Below are 12166 nucleotides of genomic sequence, written 5' to 3' on the forward strand. Positions count from 1 at the left end.
AGGCAGGTGAACAGTTAGGGACAAGGAGGAAGGCAAGCGAGTGGTTAGGGGAGATCAGGCAGACAGGCAAGTGGTTAGAGGTGATCAGGCAGGCAGGAGAGTGGTTAGGGGTGATCAGGAAGGCAGGCAAGTGGTTGGGGCAATGAGGCAAGCAGGCAGAGCCCTGCAATCGATCGCCTCAAAGAGGGATACTCAGGCCACCCACCACAGCCTGCAGGAGGGACGCTCAGCAGCTGCGATGGGAGGTGCTGGTGGTGGTGGATGCTGCAGGGTGGGGCTGGCACCACCACGGCTCCTGAGCGGGCAAGGTGCCTGCAGCCTGGCCCAGGCCCTGGGGTAGCCGCCTCTGCCTGCAGCTTCAGCAGGGCTGGACTGCCACTCCTGCTATGATGCCTGGGCAGATCTGGACCCTTCCATGACTGCGGGCTCACTGCCAGGGCTTGGCCCCCTGACTGGACTCTCCAGCTAGGCCCTGACTAGAGAGGAGCTGAAATACACTGACATCCACAACATTGGGGCCATGAAAGCCCCTTGCACTTCCTGGAGGTGAAACTGGGCAAGAGGCCTCAACCTGTGAAAAGTGAGTTAGATGAGGAAGAGGAGCGGAGGAAGAGGCACTGGAAAAAGAACAAAATGGGGCAGCCCGATGCCGGAACAAGAAGGAGCAGATGGAGTGTCTGCAGGGGAATCTGAGTGGCTGGAGCTCATGAATGCGAAGCTGAACACCCAGATGGAGGAGCTGAAGCAGGAGTGGCAGCAGCTCATCCTGATGCTCAGCCGCCATCGCCCCACCTGCATCGTCAGGACCAACAGCTTTAAGCCCCCTGACTCAGAAGGCAACCACTGCTGGAGCAGCTGGAGGAGAAGTGACCATGACTAGGAGGAGGAGATGAGGAGAGGGAGGAGGAGGAGGGTCCCAGACGGCTCTTCCTTGCTGTATGCAAAACTTTTCAATGAGGCTCAGCACAGCCAGCATCGGCTGGGGTTTTTTGTGAAACTCAGATCAGCCACACCAGGGGAAGAAACCCAGGCTGATGAGACCCAGGACCCAGCACTGAGAAAACAGTAGTCCTGAGGGGGACTGTTCTGCCTGGGGCCAGGCTTGCAGGAGGCAGGACAGAGGCTCTGGGCCAGAGAGATGCCCAACCAGGCAGCTGTGGGCACTTCTCCGGCCTCTCTGCCAGGGCACCCACCCAAGGACCTCTGAGCAGCCAGAAAAAGCCATGAGTTGCAACCAAAATTAGGCTAAGGATGGACTCAGTGTGAAACTGCAATCTACCTGCCCCCAGCCCTGCCCCTGATCCTGGAGAAGGCTGGAGAAGGGCACAGTGCCAGGCCCTGCTGTACCCATCCACCATGGTCCACTCAGTCTTGCCCAGAGTGGCAGCCGGGGAGCACCCTCGCCGGCCCTGCTGGCGCTGCTGTGGGCATGAGGCACAGGCGCCCTTCCAAAGCACATGCTCACTGAATGCTTACAGACTGGCTGTCCTAGCAGGGCTTTCAACTGCATGTGTTTATTTTACTTTCTTTTTTTAAAATATTTTTTACAAAAAAAATATTTTATACAAGCAAAATATAAATGTGTTTCCATAATCACTCGATGTGATACAGTACAGATATTCAGCAGTTATGGCCATTGTGTGTCACTTCTAAGTCCTGTAGTCTCTGGGTGTTGGGGTGGCAAGGGCAGGGTGCAGTGCATTTCTGTCCTGGTGAACCCTTCATAGCACTCAGTTCTGTATTGCTCAGTAAACATGACTCTTACTTAAAGGAAAAGAAAGAAGGAGGCCCAGGCCACGTGGCTGGTGGTGCTGCAGCCGGTGTCCCTCTGCGGGGTGATCGATCTGGGGGCCCCACCATCAATCGCTCTGCAGAGGGAGGCCCAGGCCAGCCAAGCAATCGCACCCTATGCCGATCGCCTGCAGAGGGAGGTGACCGGTGGTGGTGGTGGGGGTAGCGCTGCACAGATGGCAAGCAGTGGCAGTGGTGGGGGCGGGGCCAGCTGCCTGCAGTGTGGGGGGTGGGGGAGAAAAACCCCGATAGGCCCTGATCTCAGGCCAGGCCTAGGGACCCTACCCAAGGGGTCCCGGATTGTGAGAGGGTGCAGGCTGGGCTGAGGGACACCTCCTGCCCTCGAGTGCATGAATTTTCATGCACTGAGCCTCTAGTTTTTTTTATAAAAGAAAAGGATATACATTAGTGCTTCCACATGTATGCTAATTGCTGCCTTGGCTTATAGACATTTGAGTTTGCAATCCCCTCCCCTAACAGTCTTCATATATTCCTATTATATTTATGTTTATTTATTTAAGATTTATTTCTTTTTTAAAAATATATTTTATTGATTTTTTACAGAGAGGAAGGGAGAGGGATAGAGAGTTAGAAACATTGATGAGAGAGAAACATCGATCAGCTGCCTCCTGCACACTCCCTGCTAGGGATGTCCCCGCAACCCAGGTACATGCCCTTGACCGGAATCGAACCTGGGACCCTTCAGTCTGCAGGCCGATGCTCTATCCACTGAGCCAAACCGGTTAGGGCTAAGATTTATTTCTGGACAGTGTCCTGGCACTGCTGTGGGCAGTGGTACACAGTGCCAAGAAGGACAATGCAATGACGTGCTTGCCCTTGTGTCACATGGATCCACAGTATATCTTGTGACAGTTTTGGGTTGTAGGTTTGTCCTTCCACTGCACGGAGCTCCCCTAGTGGTGAGAGTGCAGGCTCTGAAGCCCTACTGCTGTGGACCTAATTCCAGCTGGGCGGCCTTCGGAAAATTGCCAAACTTCTCTGTGACTTGCTTTTCTCAGCTGTAAAATGGGACTAGTAACTGTCCTTTCCTTCCAGTGTAAGCATGAGGATGAGATAAGACACAGCTTCTCCTAATAAACCCCTCGTAAAGGTGAGCTCTTCTTACCCACCTGTGTCCCCTAAGCAGGACTGGCTCATGGTGCGTGGCCTGGGCAGTCACACAGGGCCCCACACTTAGCAGGGCTCAGTGCTTAGTGTAAAGCTCTGCTATTCCTGGAATTCTTAATTTTTTTAAAAATTTCTATTCACAACTTTACTCACACAAAGTGGAATACAGCACAAACCTTCCCAACTTGATTACAGAAGCCAAAAATATGAGGTAATTTTACTTCAGAAATCACATCAGAATGTGTACTTCAGATAACTTCAGAACCTGCCCTTCAAATTACAGGACTGTCTTTGGGACACACCTCAACACGGTATTTCCAAAAAAGTTACATCACACTGACACTTTGATACCGTGGAAGTCATGAGACTCCTCAGTGTTTTGCAAAACAACAATGTTGGAAAGTAAATAAGGTTTGTTGGCATCTCTGAAGCGGAATGGATACATACCACCCACTCCACAGATGACAGAAACTAGGTAATAACTTAAGTGATATTTAGATGGCAACAATACCCTTTTCCCTTTTTTCAGCATAAATATGTGAGAACCTTGCTAATACATTTTTAAAACTATCCTAACCTTGGATTTATATTTAGGTATCAAATGAAAAGATTATGGGATTAATTTTATTTTTTCCTTCTTTTTCTTTTTTTATTTTATTGTCTAAAGTTTTACAAATGTCTCCTTTTTCCCCAATTGACACTCTCCCCTCCCCCCAAGTCATTCCCACCCCGGGCAAGTCCCCACCGCCCCAGTGTCTGTGTCCATTGGTTATGCTAATATGCATGCATACAAGTCCTTTGGTTGCTCTCTAACCCCCCCTCCCCTACCATTTGTCTCTAGATCGATCTATTCTTGTTCATCAAATTATGTTGATCATTATATCCCACGTATGAGTGAGATCATGTGTTATTTATCTTTCTCCAATGGACTTATTTTGCTTAGTATAATGCTCTCCAGGTCCATCCATGCTGTTGCGAATGGTAAGAGTTCTTTCTTTTTTACGGCAGCGTAGTATTCCATTGTGTAGATGTACCACAGGTTTCTAATCCACTCATCTGCTGATGGGCACTTAGGCTGTTTCCAAATCTTAGCTATGGTGAATTGTGCTGCTATGAACATAGGGGTGCATATATCTTTTCTGATTGGTGTTTCTGGTTTCTTGGGATATAGTCCTAGGAGTGGGATGACTGGGTCAAATGGGAGTTCCATTTTTAACTTTTTGAGGAATGCACCAGTCTGCATCTGGAATTCTTAATTTTTGAATATTTTTATTTTTGCATCAAGCTCTGCAATTATGTGTCTAGTCCTGATAAACACACATTAAATATCCAGGAAAAGTCTTTTGAAAGAATGAATGGGTGGGTGAGCTTAGCCACCCACATTGTCAGTGCAGCACCTATTATCCCAAAGAGCCAGTCAGGGGGCAAAGTCCCCCCTTGATGTGGACTCACCTGCCCTTTCCCTGGGACCAAAGGCCTGTCCTAGGTCTTACAGTCCTTCCATCCAATGGAGAGCCCCTCCATTTCCTGGGAAACTGGCTGCCAAAGAGGCTGCAGGCCCATCCCCATCTCCACAGGGCAGCCTGCACATGCCCCCTGCCCCCTCTCCTGGCTCAGCGTCCTTCTTCCCCAGTCAATACGTGGGCAAATGGTGGCTCAGACACAGTAAGGCTCATTAGGAGTCCCTGAAGCCCAGTACCTCTGCCTGGCGAAGCTTCTAGTTTCATAAGGAGTCTAGCTGCAGCCCAGAAGCCACACAATTCATCGCAGAGTGGCCGTCACATCGGGTCGTACATGCTGAGTCTGAGGTCGTGCCCCATCCCCAAACCTAGTGGATCCACGCTGTGACCTGTGGCTGAAACACGCAAAGAACAACACACCTTCCCATGCCCTGCATGCCCCGGCCAGTGCACGTTAGAGGGGCCTTTCGTTCTTCAAGGCTTCTGGAAAGTTCAACATTCAGGATCTGTGTAAAAGCCAGTGATGTCACCATAAGCAAAACATGCCAGAGGGCCTGCCCCTAAGAGGGGAAAAGATGAGAAACTAAGTTGATAAATAATATATGGTTGGCCAGAGTGCTAGCCCCAGAGGAAAGGAAGCAGGGGAGAGGCAGAGGGACTGAGCATCTGGGAGTGGAGAGTTCGATTAAATAGGATATTTAGGGTTAGCCTCCATGAGAAGGGGACAATAGGTAAGACCTAAAGAAGGGGGTGAAGCAGCAGGTTAATGTGGCTTTCTAGACAAAGAGCATTCCAGGCAGAAGGAGCAGCCAGGGCTACAGCCTGTGGCACTGCTGTGGTTAGAGAGGGGGTGTCTGATGGACAAGGACCCTCAGGACTACAGCCTGCAGCACTCTGTGGTTACAGAGGGGGTGTCTGATGGACAAGGACCCTCAGGGCTACAGCCTGCAGCACTCTGTGGTTACAGAGGTGTCTGATGGGCAGGGAGCTTTGTCAAGTCCACCTCCTCCCCTCCTCAGCCCCAGTGTCCATCTCTGACTAGCTGACTGCAGACCAATCCAGTGTATAAGGTTTTGAACAATTATTTATTGAGCCTCTATGAGTGGTACTGCTTTATTATCATCACGTGGCTTTTGTTTTTATTTGGGGTTATTCCCATTCAAACAACAGAATTCACAACCACATTCCAGTACCTAACTTGGCCTGAGATGCCAGCCCTGCACTCTCTGTGCCCAAGGACTCTTAGTAACAATGTGTCCCTTTAAGCCCACAGCCTCCCTGCTCACGAGGGGCCCAGCCCAGTGGGCACAGCACATCCCACTGCTCTCCTCTCCTGACCTGAGGGTGGGGGTCCCCTCCACCTTGGGAGCCCGGGAGGAGGTGGGGAAAGGGCAGCCAGCTCGCTCTGCCCAGACATGGCTGTCCTGGGGCTGTGAGGTCTCTGTGGTTCCTCTGAGCCACCACAGCTCCACTTGCCCTGGCGGCTCCTCCCTTCCATTTGCAGAAGCTTTGACTCTCGCACTGTCCTGAGCCCCAGGCAGCTCCTCTCTCTGCTCAGTTCTGCTGTGGCCCCTAAAAGCTGGCTGGGGGGCTCTCCCTCTGCCTGCCTGAGAAGGACCTGGCTGTGCACCCCATCTCTCCAGGTAACCAGACCCACCGCTTTCCCCTCCTGACCTTCCAGGCCTCCACACACTAGACCAGACCACACCCCATGGCTCCTGTGGGTGTGTATGCTGGGATGGGTGTGAGTGTGGCCCGTGCACAGTGGTAAGGATGTCCAGGTTTTCATGTGTCTGAGTGGAATGAGGGGGCCTCTGCATGCCCCTGTGAGTGTGTGTGTGTGTGTGTGTGTCTGTGCGAGTGTGTGTGTGTGTGAGAGAGTGTGTGTGTCTGTGTGAGTGTGTGTGTGTGTATGAGAGTGTGTGCCTGTGTGTCTGTGTGAGTGTGTGTGTGTGTGTGTGTGTGTATGAGAGAGTGGGTGTGTGTGTCTGTGTGAGTGTGTGTGTGAGTGGGTGTGTGTCTATGTGAGTGTGTGTGTGTGTGTATGTGTGTGTGTGCGTCTGTGTGAGTGGGTGTGTGTGAGTGGGTGTGTGTGTCTGTGTGAGTGTGTGTGTGTGTGTGCGTCTGTGTGAGTGGGTGTGTGTGAGTGGGTGTGTGTGTCTGTGTGAGTGTGTGTGTGTGTGTATGAGAGAGTGGGTGTGTCTGTGTGAGTGTGTGTGTGAGTGGGTGTGTGTCTATGTGAATGGGTGTGTGAGTGTGTGTATGTGTGTGTGTGCGTCTGTGTGAGTGGGTGTGTGTGAGTGGGTGTGTGTGTGTCTGTGTGTGTGCATCTGTGTGAGTGTGTGAGTGTGAGTGTGTGTGTGTGAGTGTGTGTGTGTGAGTGGGTGTGTGTGTCTGTGTGTGTGTGAGTGGGTGTGTGTGTCTGTGTCAGTGGGTGTGTGTGTGTCAGTGGGTGTGTGCGTGAGTGTGTGTGAGTGGGGGTGTGTGTGTCTCTGTGAGTGTGTGTGTCAGTGGGGGTGTGTGTCTGTGTATGTGTGAATGGGTGTGTGCGTCTGTGTCAGTGGGTGTGTGTGTCTGTGTAAGTGGGTGTGTGTCTGTGTGAGTGGGTGTGTGTGTGTGTGAGTGGGTGTGCATCTGTGTGAGTGGATGTGTGTCTGTGTGAGTGGGTGTGTGCGTCTGTGTCAGTGGGTGTGTGTGTCTGTGTAAGTGGGTGTGTGTCTGTGTGAGTGGGTGTGCATCTGTGTGAGTGTGTGTGTGTGAGTGGGTGTGTTTGGCTTTGGGAGTAGGTGTGTATCTGAGAGGCTGCACTAGCCTTGGTCCTGACAGGAGGCTTCCCTGAGCCAGCCTGCACCCTCTCAGAGGCTCCTGCTCCAGAACCAGTCACAGGTGCACAGACACACACACACACACACACACACATGCATACAGACACACACACATACACACTCACACACGCATGCATACAGGCATACACACACACACACACACACACACACACATTCTCTCCAGCTCAGCCTCTGAAGGGATAGCATCCTTGCTCCTGCCCCCCTGCCACTGCCGCCTCCCAGCTCCTGGGTGGAGGGTCCTCCTGGAGACTGGCTGGGGGAGCGGGACTTGGGGGAGAGGGGCTGGGGGAGAGGGGCTGGGGGAGAAGGGCTGGGGGAGCGGGGCTGGGGGAGAGGGGCTGGGGAAGAGGGGCTGGGGGAGAGGGGCTGGGGGAGAGGAGCTGGGGGAGAGGGGCTGGGGGAGAGGGGCTGGGGGAGAGGAGCTGGGGGAGAGGGCTGGGGGAGAGGGGCTGGGGGAGAGGGGTCGGGGAAGTGGGGCTGGGGGAGCGGGGCTGGGGGAGAGGGGCTGGGGGAGAGGGGTCGGGGGAGAGGGGTCGGGGAAGTGGGGCTGGGGGAGCGGGGCTGGGGGAGAGGGGCTGGGGGAGAGGGGCTGGGGGAGAGGGGCCGGGGGAGAGGGGCTGGGGGAGAGGGGTCGGGGAAGTGGGGCTGGGGGAGAGGGGTCGGGGGAGAGGGGCTGGGGGAGAGGGGTCGGGGAAGTGGGGCTGGGGGAGCGGGGTCGGGGGAGAGGGGCTGGGGGAGCGGGGTCGGGGGACAGGGGCTGGGGGAGAGGGGTCGGGGGAGAGGGGCTGGGGGAGAGGGGTCGGGGAAGTGGGGCTGGGGGAGAGGGGTCGGGGGAGAGGGGCTGGGGGAGAGGGGTCGGGGGAGAGGGGCTGGGGGAGCGGGGTCGGGGGAGAGGGGTCGGGGGAGAGGGGCTGGGGGAGAGGGGTCGGGGAGAGGGGCTGGGGGAGAGGGGTCGGGGAAGTGGGGCTGGGGGAGCGGGGCTGGGGGAGAGGGGCTGGGGAGTGGGGCTGTTGGAGGAGGCAGACTGAGGACAAGCGAGGGGAGGACGAGCAGCAGGAGCAGAGGGTGCACCCCCTCCGCCCCTCCCAAAGCGGGGAGGCGGGGCGCCCGCTCTTGGTCCCCACTCGCCTCCTTGGGGGTTCCTGGTGGAACTCCTTCTCCTCTCCTGACCCTGGAGCCCAGGGAGGCAGCCCAGAGACCCTCCTCTGAGCATCCCCCACCCCCTCTCCCCACACCCCGACCCGTCCAGGCGGGTGCTGATTGGCTCTGGGGAGCTTGCTCCGCCAGCCCCGCCCTCGGCTCAGGCTGGAGGCAGGAGCCAGCGGTACACCCGCTGGAGCCCCCCTGAGGCTGCGGGCTCTGGCGGGTGCAGGTGTGGAGGGAGCAGGGACCACGGAGGGAGCGGAGAAGACACGGCCAGGGGAGGCGCAGGTCCCGCGTGGAGGAGGCGCCGTTCCCACAGCCCCGCTTGTGGAGCGGGACGCAGCCCCGCGGCCAGGAGACCGCCCAGGGCCCATGGAGCACACGCACGCCCACCTCGCCGCCAACAGCTCGTCCTGGTCCCCTGGCTCGGCCTGCGGCCTGGGCCTCCTGCCCGTGGTCTATTACAGCCTCCTGCTGTGCCTCGGCTTACCAGGTGAGGGGGTACCAGGTGAGGGGGGCGGAGCCCTAAGAGCGCGCGCCCTGCCCGGGACCAAGGCTGTCCACCTCCTCTGCGCCGCCCGTGGCCCCTCTGAGAAAGTTTAAGCCTAGAGGGCAACTGCGGACGTTGCGGGCGGGGCGGGGGAGGGGGGGCGGGCATGTGTGCGTTCCACCCGTGTGCGCGGCGGCTGCGTGGTTGTGGGTTGGAGGGTGCTGGTGAGTGTGTGTGCGTCTGACGGGACTGTGGTCCGCGAGGGGTCAGGGAGGGCGGCGTGTGCCTGACTGCACATCTGGACAGATGCTCCGCGGGCCTCCTTCTCCCGCCTGATACTGGGCAGTCTCCGCTGGGACAGGGAGGCGCTGGGACGGAGGAAGGACTGCGCTCCCGCTGCACCCCCTAAGCAGGACTGTCCCCAGCCAGCGGGGGGGCCTTGGAGGGGGGGGTGGCTCTGGGATCAAGCTCCGCTGGGGCAGGGGTGCAGAGACGCGGGCGCTGCCAAGGCGCCACCTAAGGTCGCAGTCTCCTTGAGGACCAACCTCACCCCTGGCTGTGCCACTTGGTCCACCCGCCAGCTCTGCGGGCAAACACCCCACATCCTAAGTGCGCTGGGAGTTTTGCTGAGCTCCTCAGAGAGCTGAGCTGGGAGGGTGCCTCTGAGGGTGGGGGTGGGGGCTCCTGGGCTCTGAGAGATGGCCCCACTTCCAGGTGGCTGAGTGCGGAAAGGCTCCCAGTGAGCACTTGCAGGAGATGGGAGAGAGCGAAGGGCAGGGAGAGGAGCATCCTTGTGCGGACTGGGGTCCTGGCACCATTCTGGCCTCCAGCACCCTGAGACCCAGGCTTGGGAGCTGTGTTTCTGAGAGCCCGTCTGAGGTTTCCATTCCAAACCTTCACCTGGGTAGCCAGGCCCCGATGCGGTCGTGTAAATACCCCCCTGCCAAATTATGCAGGTGCCAGAAACCATAACTTTACTAAGGCTGCCTCCCCATGCCTCTCCCTGCCCAGCCAGCGATGAGGCTTTATTACTAACCGATGGCCCGTCCCCTGGGAGCTGCTTGGCCTCTGAGCCGCCAGCCCCGCAGCCACAGCCGCAGGCACTGCCCTGGTCCTGCAGCGACCTGGAGCGGGTGGACTCGGCCAGCTTGCATCCTGCTCTGCTCTGCCCTCCTGGACCCCCCCGGAGCTTTCTCTGGGGAGTGGGTTTCTCAGGAGGTCGCTGACCTGGAGACGTGGCCGGTCTCTCTCCCCTGAGCCCTCACATCAGAGAGTGTCTCCCCAGCCCTCCCTGCTGACTGAGGCAGCCACTCTCACTGGCTTTTCTTCAGGGACAGAGTCATAGGGACAAGGAGAGGCTGACCCAAGCAGGGGCATGCGGGTGGGGAGTACAGAGCGAGGGGAAGCTCAGACCTTCAGACACCCCACACCTCACAGCCTAAACCCCATGTCAGCTGGGCCTGCCCCTCCCACAGCATTGGCACCTACTTATGCCAGGCATGGCGCTAGGCATGGACTCAACAAGGCTGGGCCAGGGCTTGGAGACTTTTAAGAATGGGGGCAGGGAGGAGGGCCTTGGACTGAGATTAGAGAGTCAAGGGCAGTTATGTGTTTAAACACCCAACTAAGTGTTAGGATCACCTACTGTGTGCCAAAGGGACTCAGGGAGCCCTGGACAGCTCCTGGGTTCACAAGTTTAGGCTTGTGGTTCTAGAGACAGCGGTGGGTGCAGGGCCCGGCATTTTAGAGAATGATTGACAGGCCACTCGCATAAAGGTCATGGGCTGGTGATGGTTGTTTTGTTAACTGTATTCGAGGTGGTTCAAGGTGAACTCCTTGTTGCTCTCTTAAAACCAAAAGGGCAGGCGAGTCTGCCTGGCGACTAAGATGCAGCTTGTAGAATGAAGCAGGACTGGTGTTAATGTGTGGCCTTTTGTGTCCAGTGCCTCTGTCTCCACATCTGTCAACAGCTTTCTGAGGGCAGCGCCCCCTGGAACCGCAGTGAGAAGGGGCCAGGTGGACCAGGGAGGTGGCAGGAGCTGGGCACTGGGTTCAGGCCTGGCCCCTTCATTGCTGATGCCATGCTCGTGACCAGGAGGTTGTTGGTTGTGAGGAGGAGCAGCAGCTGGCCTGCAGCGAGCCAGAGAAAGGCCTGGGAGGCCCCAGAGAAAAGCCCTGGCTCAGCACCTACTCCCAGTGCTGTGCTCGCTGCAGCCTCTGCCTCCCTCCCCATCCCCCATCCCCCACCCCCCATCCCAGCACCAGCAGTTAGCAAACACTCCTGCCCCACCCCTGACGCCCCCCCCACCCCACTCAGCTGGGTGTGAGGTAATGACCACGCGGGGCTTGGGAATATTGTTGAAAAGTGAGATTTTAATTGAATCCCTTTTCCTGGCAGAGGACTCAGCCTGACTGAGTTCTCACTGTGGTGGCCAGAGGTGTGGATGGGAGCGGGTGGGGGTGGGGAGTGGGGAGCGGCTGTGTGGCTGCGGGGAGGCAGTGACTAGGAGGAAGGGCCCACTTTTCCTACCACCTTCCTTCTCTCAATGAAGAGGAAGAGCTTGAGATGGGTCATGTGGTCTAGTCCCCTGCCTCCAGGAACTGCCCAGGCAGGTGCATTTAACAGGCTGATGTGGGTGCAGGGGACTCTGATGTTGAAGTATGGACTGAGCTCTGCCACTTGAGAATTCCCAACTACTCTGTACCCTGATTTCCTCCCCCTGGAAAATCAAGGAACAGCCACCCACACAGGTAGTTGATATTATTGAGGTTACCTATGGAAGCCATTGCACCCAGCACCTTCATCACGGCCATGAAGTTCTCTGCACTAACTCAGCCCTTAAGGCTGTGTGCTCAGTGTGAAGATTGCTGGCTCAGCTGTTCCTTAAACTCCATCCCTTTCCGCCTCCTTGTTAGGTAAGCCAGATGTTTCTAACTGTGAGCACACATAGCAGAGCCCACCCGGAGCTGGGGACACTGGCTGGGCCGCTGGGATGAGACCTGCACAGCAGGAGGCAGTGCGGGCAGGAAAGGCAAGCCTGAGTGTCTGGGGGAGGGGGCAGTGAGCCCACCGGGAGAAAAGCGGCACCACATGAAACTCACTCAGAGGTAGTCTTTACCTTTAAGGGAGGCAAGGTGAGGAAGATGGTGGCCACCAAGCAGGTGGGAGTATTTCCAAACTGCCCAGTGAGGGCGTAGCACCTGCCTCAGGCTGTGAGATGGAGGCAGTGACTGCCTGGCCTGGGAGGCAGTCAGTGCTTTGGCACACGGTAGTCACGGTTGTTGTCAACCAGAGGTGGAAGAAGGTG

General features: G+C 56.7%; 1 protein-coding gene and 1 pseudogene across 2 annotated transcripts in view; both read left to right on the forward strand.

Moving 5' to 3' along the window:
* Positions 1 to 362: 362 nt before the first annotated feature.
* LOC308518416 (jun dimerization protein 2-like) lies at positions 363 to 870 on the forward strand (annotated as a pseudogene). The gene has a single exon. The product of its transcript is annotated as a jun dimerization protein 2-like (transcript).
* A 7870-nt stretch (positions 871 to 8740) lies between these two features.
* Positions 8741 to 12166, forward strand: part of GPR139 (G protein-coupled receptor 139) — a gene marked incomplete at both ends in the record, with an annotated part of 38294 nt that continues 34868 nt past the window's right edge. Inside the window, one exon of the mRNA XM_081090319.1 lies at positions 8741 to 8861. Within this exon, the coding sequence (XP_080946445.1) occupies positions 8741 to 8861 (121 nt within the window). The remainder of the gene's footprint in view (positions 8862 to 12166) is intronic.

The sequence above is a fragment of the Myotis nattereri genome, assembly GCF_964212035.1.
Source record: "Myotis nattereri genome assembly, chromosome: 4".
Taxonomy (NCBI): Eukaryota; Metazoa; Chordata; class Mammalia; order Chiroptera; family Vespertilionidae; genus Myotis; species Myotis nattereri.